Source organism: Sturnus vulgaris, chromosome 2 (assembly GCF_052056855.1).
Source record: "Sturnus vulgaris isolate bStuVul1 chromosome 2, bStuVul1.hap1, whole genome shotgun sequence".
NCBI classification, from domain to species: domain Eukaryota; kingdom Metazoa; phylum Chordata; class Aves; order Passeriformes; family Sturnidae; genus Sturnus; species Sturnus vulgaris.
This window is the reverse complement of record NC_142244.1, coordinates 60435316-60448257: the sequence shown is the minus strand read 5'-3', so window position 1 is coordinate 60448257 and position 12942 is coordinate 60435316. Positions and strand designations below refer to the sequence as shown.

At 36.5% G+C, this 12942-nt stretch overlaps 1 protein-coding gene across 1 annotated transcript in view; it reads right to left on the bottom strand.

Moving 5' to 3' along the window:
• VWA8 (von Willebrand factor A domain containing 8) overlaps positions 1-12942 on the bottom strand; it is a 182847-nt gene that overhangs the window by 61335 nt on the left and 108570 nt on the right. The window contains exons 26-28 of the mRNA XM_014890712.2: positions 11173-11324; positions 2516-2624; positions 1454-1592 (exon numbers count right to left, since the gene is read on the bottom strand). Of these exons, the coding sequence (XP_014746198.2) occupies positions 1454-1592; positions 2516-2624; positions 11173-11324 (400 nt within the window). The remainder of the gene's footprint in view (positions 1-1453; positions 1593-2515; positions 2625-11172; positions 11325-12942) is intronic.

Genomic DNA, 12942 nt, shown 5'->3' with positions numbered 1-12942 from the left:
GTCCAAGACAGTACATTTACCTGATTTTGCTGGTTTATAATTTTGTTTCCTCTTCTTCTTTCTCTATCTTATCCTATGTATTTAAACATAGGATGAATGCAAAAGTTGTTCAGAACTTTGCATATAAACTACCTTCCTGAATAATTTCAGACAATTCTTGAAATCAATACAAAGCTACCTAAATTCTGGTTTGTTTCCATGAAAGTCTGCTAATGTATTTGTACACTGGACTGCAAGTAGAAAGAGCAGCATTCCAGTATTGATCATTAAAGATCTGTTTATAATACATAATAATGTTTAGACTGGTGCCTTGGAATGGCTACCTAAAACAGAGGCTAGACAGAGTTAGAGAATAAAGTAGGTATTTATTAAAGGGCTTTAACAGATAAATCTTGGGCACTGCAAGAGCCTGCAGAGGCTATACCCAAGATGGACAATGGTCACAAGTTTTTCAGACAGATATAAGTTTGGTCTATTTGCATATCAGGGGTTAATTGTCCGATTACAGCTTCAAGTAATGAAGTCACATTCCCCGAGTTTGCTCCTCCCCCGTTTACTTTTGTTTATACTTTTCAGACCTGATGATGACTTCAGTTCTCAGGCCTGGAAGGATTGTTTTGTCTGACCAAATGTGAAGAGAGCTTACTAACACTCTGTAAGGAATTCAGGGTTATACACTAATGCAGTACAGGGTCTGAAAAACATAAAAGCTAAAAACTTAAGGCATCAATACATGCTTAATGATGAACCCTAAAAACATTTATTAATACTCCCAATGGTGCGCTTCTGGGACATAAGCTGTAGAGGTAACAAAGGCAGGTTTTGTCCAATGAGGAAGAATCAGTATGAGCACAGAGGAAAAAAGCACAGCACTCTCTAAGTTAAAAGGTTTGTATTAAAACTGAATTGAGAGATGAAAAGTCAAAGAATTGTTTTTGTCAAGTAATGCAGTGTTGAATACACAAATTTAACAAACTTGTAATTTTGTAGCTGTGTTCTACTTCAATCACACATCTTTCTCTTAGTTTGAGACAGACGCATTACAATTACCACTGATTCAGTGAAATTATGCACTGATTTCAATGTATTATTTTTGTATTTCACCTAGTATTTTTAAAAAAAGTGGAAAAAGGTTAAGTTATTATTCCTATAGTTCACTCCTATACTTCATATTTTTAATTCCTAGTATTATTCCTAGGAATGTGAATATTACAATTCCTAGTATTATTTGTATACTCTACTGCAAGCATATCTAGAAATATACACTACTGTAAATGCAGTGGAGTGTTGTTACTACACTTGAAATCCCTCATATTGCCCTTTTATATTCTCTCACTGGCTATTGGTAAGCACTTACAAAGTCAACAGCCCAGTCCTTCCTCATCTCCAGGACATCTCACCTCTTTGTAACATTGCAGATCATTACAAAAGTCAGTAGCTTTTCTTACTGTACCTTTTGTTACCGTGACATCACAAACTAAGTTAATTTCATCTAAAGGCAGTGTCCAAAAAGCAAGTTCTTCTGTGAAACTGATGGACCTGGCTTCATGTCGTTCCACTGGAAAGCCTTGAATATTTAAGTACACAGGGCCCTAAAACAAATAATAACCATGAGGGCTTCCTAAAATATTTCACTCCCCATTCTTTATGAAAATACAGAAGTCTTCTTCATGCTATAATACTGTTAACAATAAAAAACTACTAAATTTTTTTTATTTATTACGAAACAAATTAAAGGGAAAAGGAAATGCCTTTTCTATAAACTCTCTGAATGTCCACACTACCATTTCCTTTACAGTATAGAAACCTTGTGCCTCTCCTCTTTGTCTTTCCATGGTTTGGAACCATTATGATTTAGTAGCATGAGGAGATATCATGTACTGATAAAACACAGTTCATACAAGGAAAATACCAGAATATTTTTATTTCAAAGAAATTATATGGCAATTTCTTATTACATAAAGTTTAAATCTCACCCATACACTACATTAGAAGTACAGATTTTTCCTTATTCACTGGAGTAATAATTACTGAAGTTAAACCAAGAACTCAGAACTGAAAATGACTTAGAAACTTTGGCTGCAGATCAAATTGTACCAAAGGTTCAGATGCAAATTTGCCTGTGCCAATGACCCATAAGACTTCAGCAGCAGGCAAAACAGAAGCAGAAAACAGCTTTCTTTTCAGTCTCTGATCTTAGTCAAAAATTGAGATCTGAGGCCTGTAACTGGCCACCCCCAAAAATCCAAAGCAGCTACAAGGTTTTTTTCAGATAAGGTATTTTCAATATCCTTAATAATACTTCTTTTCAAGAACTTCTGGCCAAGCTTACTGATTTTCAAGTACATCTTACACTGAGAAAGTTAGGTATACAAAAATGGTAATTTTTCTAGTCAGTGTAAAAACTACAAGAAGAAGTGTCAAGGACCATGCTTTGTATACACTCTTTTTCCTGAAGAAATTAAATACATAAAACCAGTATTATATGAATAAAAAAATCATTTAAAAGACAAACCTTTACATCTATTTTTTGAGTTTCTGATGGACACAACATTTTCTTTTGTGCATTTCCCGGCTGATCGACTTTCCAGTAGCCCATAAACTTATGATCTGGTAATGGCAGTCTGTCAAACAATGTAGGAACAAATGAATTTTTACACTTATTAACCAGAAAGTGATATGGAATAAATAATTCAGACAACTGCATTTTTTCAACAAAATATATGTGAAGATTCTCTTGCAGAAGGTGTTTCCCTGCCAAAATATTTAATTACTTTTAAAAGGTTAAATCACAAAAAATTTTAGCCTTCTACTAATAAAGACATAATCTAAGCAGTATCATAAAAGAAGAAGCAATGCATATAACACGGCCTCAAAAGGAAAAGTTTTCCAGTCTGAATTATGTGAGATATATCCAAACTATCTCTTGCTTTGGTTTATTTGGATCAGGCAGCTTGTGACAGCACCCCTTAAAGGAACCCCTGTCAGTAGCTCACTTTAAAAGACCAGCAGAATAAGCACAATAAGCCCTGTGGCTTGCTAACCACACAATGAAAGTTCTGCAAAGTATTTCTGTTTATCTTACCACTGCTCACATGAACAAAGGCAAAGGAATGCAGACATGAGAGTATCCCATTGCCTTCTACACTACAATCTACAGAAAGGACAGGGACATCTTCAAAAGCTACATTTGCTTGCCTTGGTCTAATTTCCTCATTTCTGTATCTTTTATCTAAGGAAGAAATATATGGACCACAGCAAAACTCATTTATACATGAAAAGAAAATGCTGATGTGTGACAATGTAGCATCACAGCAAAATACAGACAGCGCAATTTCTTTCTTTTTTTCTTTCTTTCCTTCCTTCCTCTGAAGTGATTTACAGCCACTGAAAGCGGTTTGACTTCATTAATTGGCACAGATACCTTCAAGCTAACAAACTTGTAACTTTTGGCTTCTTTTCTTTGGGTCCAGTCACTCCTAAAGAAACTTCCTATCAAAACAGAATTCTGTGTTACATGCTGTTGCACATTATTGTACAGCTACAGGATTTGGCAATAGAATAGAAGACATTCCTTCTCTCAGTTTCTATAAATATCTTCAAAGTCTATTTTAAGGAAGCTCTCTTAGACTGTTTGTTAAAAGTATCTCCTTGGTCTCTTCTTGTTCCTACTGTTACAATTATTTTCCCTCTCCTCACCAACCAACCTGGCACTTTTAGATATTAGAGGTTTGTTTAATTTCTTCTCTATATTATTTTCAGAATAAGAAGGGATCCCAAATTTAAAAAAATATTAAAAGATCAGTTGGACTATATATAAAACTTAGAGAATTTTAGTTTTATTTTATTTTTCCCCTAAGAACTTATGGAAAAGTCAGGGAATGAATATAGATATCCCTTAATCTTCACTACTCATTCAGAAAAGATGTCTTAACATTTTTTAATGGTATATTGATACCAAATCTCAAGCAACCAAAAGCCAGAAATTACAGGCATTCACTCAGCCTCCATCACCATTGTGTGTTTGTACCATCTGCCAAGGCAGTCAGACAGCCAAAGCACTGTTTTGCAAACAGAAAATGGTTTGGATGCTATAGATCATTGATGCTCACACATAAATAAATGGCCAGCTGCCAGTAGTGTGCCACTGGGGCGTGTAATGAGGAAAGAGTACCTCATTAATTCTCTCTCTTGGTCAAAGAGCCAGGAGAGTCTTCATTGCCTGTTTGTTGCCTGGCTAAAATTATCAACAGATATCAATGTTTGCTGAGTGATTAGTTTAGCATTTTTCCTCACTTCATTCTGCATTTTTCCATTCTTACACCTAGCTAGTATACCTGAAATTCTTCCCAAATGAAGAAGAGAAACCAAGCCAGATTTTAAAAAAAACCAAAACCAACAAAACAAAAACCTCCAAGTACATGAGGCTGTGTTTTACATGGCAAATGACAACATTCAACACCATTAGGAAAAAACATTCATGATGCAGTATTTCAACATATACAAAATTCTTAGATATATTTATTCATGCAACCAGAAAAATGCAGTCAAGTCACTAGACTAAATGTGAGTTTAGATGTCTATGAACTAGAATTTTACTTCAGGCTTCCATTTGGGTTTCTAAATGATTTCTTGGCAAAGCATTGGTTATGTCTTGAGCCACAAGTTGTCTTGTGTGCAAAAAAACGCTGGAAACTTCCTTTTGCTCTATGACTCTGAGTAGCATAATCTCTGATATGCCTATAATCAGCAACAGTTATTTCCCATTAGCTCAGTGGAACATCAGCTCTCACAAGGATTTGGACTTTAGTTTTAATTCCTTACACATTACTCCCATGGACAACATCCTAGAAAAACAACTTTACTAATGATCATGAATAGCTATTAAAATTTAAAACAAAACATATGTTAATAACCAGCTCTAACCAAATACTTTTTATAGCACCAGAATTACAGACTGCATTCCCAAATAAACATTTTCACTCTGTTTCAGCTTTCTGGAGATTTTCTTTGCTAATAGTTCCTCTCTTCCTTCAGGAAAATTGATTTCTACTTTCTCCTAGAGAAAAAACCTTTTGAGGTTTTGTTCTCTTCCCTCTTCCTGAATGATTTAGTTTCTCTGAGGCAGAAGAGAGAGACATCATAAATAGCAAAGAGGAGGGAAATGCAGATCTGGATTTCAGAATAAAACAGAAAGCAGAATTGATAATACAAAGCTCTTTGTCAAGTCATTCTTCCAAGGCTTGACAATCTTTTTTTTGCTGTCTCACTGCTCTCTCGTGTAAATCTGGTCTAAGAAAAACTAAGAGTATTGAAGAAGCTGGTGGAATTAAGGTCTTATAATCAGTCTGCTTCCTGAATGACTTTCAGGAGGGAGTGAGGGTGCAGAACGACTGGAACAACATATTCACACTGAAAATGTGTACACATCTCAACAGCCTTCCCCTAGTGAATACATATGATACACATCGAAGAAAGGAAATTACCTTCTTTTCCCAGGACTTACAATTACAACAAACAGATTTTGAAAATAACTTGAAGTGACAGGACTAGTAAAAACTTCACTAGATGCTCCTGCCACACTGCTGTATTTCAAATTAATTAACCAAATAGCATTTACATAAAAGGCAGATAGAATACAATGGAAATGTCAAGACTGGCAAAAATCTGTAAGGCAAAGAAAACTGATAGGTATAAAAAGTGCAGTGGCTGGGTAAGAATGGTACTAAAACTTCACTGGTCTCTCCAAGCTGGGGTGTACAGAGCAATTCTTAATTTTTGCCTTCCTCAAAAGCTGGAAAGGGTTTCTAGAACAGAAAAACTACAGGTAAACTGCATCTAATCTTGTAAATGTTAATCTTGTAAGAAATCCAAGATTTAAGAGCAAGTTCTAAGGAATTATTCCTGATCAGTTCTTTAAATATGGACGTATCAAAGCCTGTTGCTTAAGGAAAATCCAAAATTGTTTTTGTTTTTTCACCTTTAATTTTAGATCCCGGTTCTCTACAGGATTACTGCTGTCCATGAAATGTATATATAGGCAGAATATTATGTTCAGAAGAGTGATTGCACAAGACTTACAGTTGATGGGGCAATTCTACAAAAAATTAATATTTAGCCTGAATTTCTGCATGCACAGTCATCAAAGGGGAAATGATCTGTCAAAACGTAATTCTCTTGTGCTGCTAGAAAACTTTGTAAAGTGACATCTATAGAACACAATTTCTTTCCATTTTATACTTTTGATTTAAGAAAACAAATTCGTTTTAGAGTATTTTAAAAAATGATCAAACAGCAAAAAACCTAAATCACCAAACAATTGTATTCAAAAAGTCAACAGAACCTGCTTTATAAAGTTATTTTATAAAGCTTTCAGAGAATGTACTAGAAGATGGCTATGAATCTTGTAAAAATGGAGTTCCACTGAAAGCAAATTCTTCTCTGCCAGACATCACATTAGTACGGCTGTGGACGAGAACTATGACAGACAACAAAGCTGCTTAATATATGATCTTGTAAACCAGCTCAGTGCTGGCACAGAATGCATTATTCAAGGCCTCCAGTAACAGCCTGTGCTCCATCTAGCTGAAAAGATTTCCATCCCACGTAATCTTTTTGGACTTAAGTAAGATACTGCTTGAAATCGGGAAAATTCCTTGCCAACCAGCTCTCCATAATTTATCCAAAGATATTTTGATTTGAAGGCATTCAGTAGACATTCAGAACAGTTGTATGCTAAAACTCCTGTTCCCTGACAATTCCCCTTCCTCAGCTGGCCCCACAACACACAGAGTTGACAACAGATATGTACAATATGAGACATATCCAATCATTAACTACAGATTACCCGGGGGAAAAAAAAGCCACACAAAAGAACAGTCTCAAGAGAAAAACAAAGCTGTTAAAATTTATGTATTTACATTACATATAAAAATCCCAATTAATATAAAACAAATACTGAAGTTATAGGAAGCACTGAAGTGAGAAGTGACAGGAGGAAAAAAATGGAATGGCAATTTCATCAAGGATAAACATCAGAATTAGGATTAAATGCTTTTTTACTTAGAAATTGCAGGTGGTCTGAACTGTGTATCAAAATGGCAGTTTAACATGAATTCAGAAAAATATGACATAACAGATGTCATTGGGAAAAACAAAATGTAATTGTATACATAAAGAAAGATAATGAGTTTGTACCATGAATAATTCATTTTACCTACTATGTCTTGGCAAACCATCATAGCCAATCCATCTGCTTTACATACAATACTGATAAAAATTATAAACTAGTGAACAGGTGGTAGCAGGAGAGACAGTATTTTAGCACCTGACAATATTGAACACATAAGTGCCTTGAAGAATGGTTATCCTATCTGGGAAAAAAATGACAACTGAAGAAAGCAAAAAGACCAAGTAAAGCATTCCTTTACAGGTCTAATATATGATACTAATTTTGCTAACACATAAATTAGTATAAAAAAATTAATTTCTCTCTTGAAAAAACAACTACTGCAAGAACTATTCTGTAAATGGTCATTGTACACTATCTAATCTTCCCTTTCAAGAATAGTATATTAATTCCAGGGTCTAATCTAAAATTCCCATAAGGGTCACTGCAAACATCTGTTTAATTTCCGCTAGATTTCAGCAATTTCAGCTGGATACATACCTAAATAATTATTCTATTAAGACCCTCTATTTTAGCCTGTTTCTTGTGTGTCTCATGATTTTCCCCCTATATTTACAGCAATTATGTTGCAGCAGCAATTTAAATAATTCTGATTTATACAGGTTTTCTTTTCAATTCAGTAATATGTGACAGAATTCTCCAAAGCTTATTAAAATAAGAATTCATAAATTGCTTGATCCAAGACATGCTAGAGACCACCTGTATACAGGAGTCAGCATTTCACTAGAACGATTTTCCTGTCCCAGAATCTCCTGGAAATGCTTCTGTATCGCAAAATTTAATTGTACAGGATTTGTATTCTTATACAATGATTTTGCTGTTGTATGACTAACATCCTCAGGCAGAGTTGCTCTGGACTATTATCCCAGTTTTCAAGTTACTTAATAGAACTGCTAAGCAATTTATTATGATAGCTAGTAAGTCTTTAAAGTCTACCAAAAAAAGACTGGGGCACAGAAGTCATCTGTGGGGATATGCTGTTGTCACTGGAACAGCATAGAAATCACACCTTCAGATTGCCAGCTTGTGAGAGCCTAGAAGCAGATATGAAAACAAGCTTAAAACAGAAAGTGATCCTGACATGTCATAAAACCAATCTGAAAAAAATCCAACACAGTAAGAAAAACGTAAGTGTGAAGAAAGTCGATCACATAAAGTGAGAGCTATGAAGGGTTTTACGAAAAGTATGTGGAGATCTGTTTAGAAAACCAGAGATGAGTTAAATATTGCATGATATGCAAACATACTGGACTTTTAACGTGTCAATACATTTCTATTCTGTACTCATACTACTGTACTTGGCTCCAGCAAAATATCACCAGTTTCACACCCAAACTTAACGATGGACACACATCAAGTGAAGACAAGGAGCATAGAGGAAAAATAAAACCAGAGTCCTTTTTCAAAAACAGGGAAGACTGAGAGGTGACTTTCTAGTGCTGAGGCTCTTTAGAAGCAAGACTGACTTGCCTTGGGAGGTTATAAAACTTAATCTCTGAAGGTCTTCAGTCATGAATCATGACAAAAATGAGGTAGATAAGGTTTTAGAATAACCCATATCTTTTCTGAAGGAAGTGGGCCAGACTAGATTAACACCATTATCCTATTCTCAGATTCATGGAAAGCAATAGAGATGTCAGCACTCCAGTACCTTTTCTGTAGCAGTCCAAACATATACCCAATTACTTCAATGTGTCTGTCCATTATGGGAGCTTGCAATATGGGCTGGAACAGATTTGGAGACAATTACCTCAATGTTCTCTAATCTCAGGACAGAACCAACTCTGCCTAAACCTGAGAGAGGTGGCTGTAATTCAAGGTGATCTACATGTGGCTTACATGTTCCATAAGAGTGAATCTCATGACCCAAGGTTGTCTCACAATGGAGGGGTAAGAACCTGCAATGCCAGTTGTAGTGGATGCAAATGAGGGACTGAGACCAAGACAGGCAGATCAAAGTCAGGCGCTCAGCCCAGCATGGTGAGATCTAAGAAAAAGCTGCTTTTATGAGCTGTATGTGAACTGCTCCTCTAGTTTCTCCTTCCCTGCGCACAAATTATGTGCTCGCAGCTGCCTGCCTAGTGAAGTTTTTGATGAGCATCTTGTGGGGATCTTCTATCATCCTTGGTATAACCTATACTAGAAAACCTCAGTGACGAATTCAAAATTATCAGGTGATTATCTTTAATTCAATATAATTACATTTTTCTTTTATCTTCTCACTTCTAGACTGAGCAGCCCCCAATTACAGCAATCTTATATTTTCTAAACCTCTGATTGTCTCATTACTAAACAGTCTTCTCCCACATCTAATACTTCTAAAATTATATAGAGAGCAAATTTCTCAAAAACTATGACAAACGTTGTAATTCTTTAAAATAGAAATTACCAAGGGACATTCAGCAAAGAAATTATGGCAAGAGTTTCAAGTGGGATCTGTCAATTTGACAGACTTTGTCATTGCTCAAATACTGGTTCCCCAGGCATGTAATAGTCCTGTCGTCAAAACTAAAAGATGCAGCCCAGGCACTATGCTGTCAATTGTTTTTTAAATAATTGTATGTAGAATGTTAGATATGATAACAGTGGTGATGCAGCAGGAGAAACCTACACATGGACACTTAACACCACAGAATGTGTAAGGCTGGAAAGGACAAGAGTGGTCATCTGTTCCAACCTCCTTGCTCAAGCAGGGTCACCCTAGAGCACATGGCACAAGGCTGCATCCAAAGGTTCTTGAATATCTTCAGTAAGAGACACTCCACAGCCTCTCTGGGCAATTTGTTCCAGTGGTCACTCACTGGCACCAGAATCTCTATCAATACATCATGCCATAAAAATCAGTCCCTCCTTAGCAAATGTAAAGTATGTATGCCATGTTGCAAACTCAATTTTCCATGTCTCCATAAAGCTTTCTCCTCGAAAGGGAAATATTTGTTTCTTCATAAATAAATTATGTATTAGAGTTCAAGACGGTAAGTTGTCCAATTGCTTTTTAATATGATCTACTTATGCCTGTTTTCTGTGAATTTTGGAAGAACATATTCGATTTGTTTCACAGAATCATAAATAGTACATAAGGTTATAAGGGACCTTAAAGATCACCTAGTTTCAACTCTCCTTGCCATGGGAAGGGACACCTTCCACTAGACCAGGCTGCTCAAAGCCCTGTCCAACATGGCCTTGAACACTTGTAGAAATGGGGAATCCGCAAATTCTCTGAGCAACCTCTTCCAGTGTATCACATCCTCACAGTAAAGAATTTCTTCCTAATATCTGATCTAAACATACCCTCTTCCAGTTTAAAGCCATTCCCCCTTGTCCTGTCAATAAAGGTCCTTGCAAAAAGTACCTCTCCAGCTTTCTGGTAAGGTCTCTTCAGAGAGTGGGGGTGGCTTGAAGATGGGAGGGTATTACTACATAATGTAGCTGGTTTGATTCTAACCTCTGCAAAATAAGTATATGGTGTAATATGTCAAGCAGTAATAGAATTAAAGAATAACAGTGATTTACAGACACATACAACAGCTGCTCTTGGAGCTTACATGCACTGCTCTATTCAGGAGAAATACTTTTGTAGAGCCCTCTGTGAGCATCAAAGACAAAATCCAACTACCACTGAAGACAACTTTTTTTCTGCAGACTTAGGTGATAAGAAACAGGACAGAAGTGTATTGCAATTCAATTAAAAACACAGGAGAAGAAACAAGTATTTCCCTTTATTAAGATACACCTGTTTACCTTACAAGCTATTAATATGTACACGGACATTATAGATTAAATATTAATAATAAGCAAATATTTGATCATGAAGTAATTTATATTGTTGTAACTTATTTGGAAGATTGTAAATTTGAACCAGTGGAGGATTGACTTCCAAGCATTCCAGGTTGTTTTTAAATCAATTAGCAGCAAGATAACACACTATAAAACGTCATCATGAGAAACATGTCTTCTTAATATATATCTTATGTTATTCTTACTCCTTGGCCAGCTGTACATTGGTCGGTTTTGCTCCAATGGGTATCCCATATTTGTGCAAAGTGTTGTATAAAATATCACACATTTCTTTGTTGTAGGAGTCAAAGTCAAATACGTTTCGGACAACATTTGCGAGTCCCTCAGATGGAAATTTCTGTGAAGAAACAGGTCACCAAATATTTTTTAGCAACTATTTAATAAGTTATAGCATATCATTGTGTACTTCTAAAATACACAACTGTAACAGTAACTTTGATTGACAGACAAGTGCTGAAGTAATCTTTACTTTTCATTTCTAGGACATCATTTCAAGTCAGAATGAAATTACTGACACTAAGCTTGATTTAAACAAAAAAGGCATGTGACAATTATTTAACACTAAACATCATTTACGGTTTAAAGAATTCTTTTCATTATACACATAACAAGACGGTGTAATTAATACTAGCCTGTATTTTTAAAATTTGCTTTCTGTAAACCATGACACAAAGATACACATTCATAAAATTCACCCATACAATTAATTTAATAATTCTGATTCTTAATGTTGACCATAGAGAAACAAATAATACACTGCTTGGTTAACAAAAACTATTTTAGGTCATGATGGATCTTAGCAGACAGAGAAATTCATTCAAGATTCACAAACTGTTTTTTTCCTTAGGGAAAAATACTAGTTTGAAATGTGCTATGTACATAAAAACCCCAAATATTTATCAGACATTCATTAGTATCTTTAACAGCAATTAAAGTTTTGTTACTGTGCTGGACTGATTTTTCTGGATGTGGAATTAAATGTGTGGATGGCTGCATCCAGAGGGAAGTGGGCAATGGCTTGAGGTCCTGATGGAGATGTGCAACAAATGGTCAGTACACACTTCGGGAGTCTGTACTGGGACCAGGACCATTATTATCCTCATCAATGACATAGTGGGACTGAGTGCCCTCTCAGAAAATTTGCAAATGATACCAAGCTGACTGATACAGCTAACATGCTTGTGGGATGGAATGCTGTCTGGAGGGACCTGGACAGATGGAGAAGTGGGGCCACAGGAATTTCATAAGGTTCAACAAAGCCGTGTGCAGGTTCCTGCACCTGGGTTGGGGTAACCACTGGTATCAGCACCGGCTGGGGGATGAACAGATCGAGAGCAGCTCTGACAAGGACTTGGGAGTGCTGGAAGGTGAGAAGTTGGACATGACCTGTCCATGTGCACTTGCAGCCCAGAAAGCCAAACGTGTCCTAGGCTGCACTGAAAGCAGCACAGGGCGAGGGAGGGGATTCTGCCCCTTTACTCTGCACTGGTGAGACCCCACCCGCAATGCTGCATCCAGCTCTGGGGTTTCCAACATAAAAAAGACATGGACCTGCTGGATTGAGTCCATAGGAAGGCCTCAAAGATGATCAGAGAACTGGAGCACCTCTCCTGTGAAGATAGGCTTGGAAGAGTAACTCAGCCTGGAGAAAACTCCAAGGAGACCTTATAACACCTAAGAGAGATGGAGACAGACTGGAAGAGCATGTAGTGATAGGACAAGTGGGAATGGCTTTAAACCGAAAAAGGGCAGATTTAGATCAGGTATCAGGAAGAAATTCATTACGATGAGGGTGGCGAGTCACTGGCATAGGTTGCCCAGAGAAGCTGTGGATGCCCCATTCCTGAAATGCTCAAGAAGTGGTTGGATGGGGTTTGAGCCACTTAGTCTAGTGGGAGGTGTCCCTTCCCACAGCAGAAGGATTAGAACTAGAGTATCTTTTAGGTGCTTTCCAG